At 37.9% G+C, this 1,017-nt stretch overlaps 1 protein-coding gene across 1 annotated transcript in view; it reads right to left on the bottom strand.

The window, feature by feature from the left end:
• The window catches only part of SARC_08229 (hypothetical protein), a gene marked incomplete at its 3' end in the record, with an annotated part of 2,932 nt that extends 2,255 nt beyond the window's left edge, over window positions 1–677 (bottom strand). The window contains exon 1 of the mRNA XM_014297810.1: window positions 438–677. Coding sequence (XP_014153285.1) covers window positions 438–668 — 231 coding nt within the window. The remainder of the gene's footprint in view (window positions 1–437) is intronic.
• Between the last annotated feature and the right edge of the window lie 340 nt (window positions 678–1,017).

The following is a 1,017-nucleotide window of genomic DNA, read 5'->3' as shown; positions in this document are numbered from 1 at the left end:
GTATATGTGTGCCTGTGTGTGTGTCTATGTTTGTACATATGTATAAATATGTTTGTGTACATGTGAGTATGTGTGTATTTGTGTATGTTGTGTTTATGTGTGTATGTGTGTGCGTGTGTGTATGTGTGTGTGTGTGTGTGTGTGTATGTGTGTGTGTGTGTGTGTGTTGGTTTGTGTTTGAATATGTTTTTAAAATATACATTTCAACAACTATATCTAAATTTATATGTTCGTCAATAAGCACACTCATGTAATCACATTATGGGCGATCAAAATAAGATATATACACAAATTCACTTCTTTAAACAGCCTGACTGGACAAAATCAAACCCAGATGCCCATATACAGAACAAGTACATATGAATACTCACACACAGCCTGAGATAAATCATCACTCGAAATTGCAAATAAAGATGCGTACATAAATATATATATACCGTGACGAACTTAGTTCCAACAATCTCGGGGGCCCATCGTCCGAAATCAAACAGCTGTATGGCATTCTTCCACGTAGTTGTAAAGTATGTATCTTTCAACACCGCTGGTTTAAACTTATTTCTACCTATGCGATTGCGCGCAAAGAACATCTCCTTCCATTGAAGGGCCACAGATACTTCGTATCCCACACATAGTGCTACCGCCAGCACTATTCCTATGGCAAACGACATCACCTGTTGCTATAGAAACACTGTGCACAGATCTATGTGTGTGAATGATTATTGGAAATACAGCACTAAGTGTGTGCCCTGCGATGTCAATAATAGTTTTATGTTTATTAATACAATTGTAGGTTTGTGTTTATTTATTCTAACTTAAGCGCGTGTATGCACTGCATGTTCATGCGCATGACTCACAGGCAGCCGACTGCAGATACACGAGTTATCTCCACAGCAAGATGCATATATATATATGAAACAGTATTGCTTCACCCTACCCCTGCTGTGATTAGAAAACCCTATTGTACATACACATACAAATTACTTTTTAATTATTTGACAGTTCGGGACTGATCGTTGC

Source organism: Sphaeroforma arctica (genome assembly GCF_001186125.1).
Source record: "Sphaeroforma arctica JP610 unplaced genomic scaffold supercont1.721, whole genome shotgun sequence".
Lineage (NCBI taxonomy): Eukaryota > Ichthyosporea > Ichthyophonida > Sphaeroforma > Sphaeroforma arctica.
Note: the sequence above shows the minus strand (reverse complement) of the source record. Positions and strands in the feature narration are given on the sequence as shown.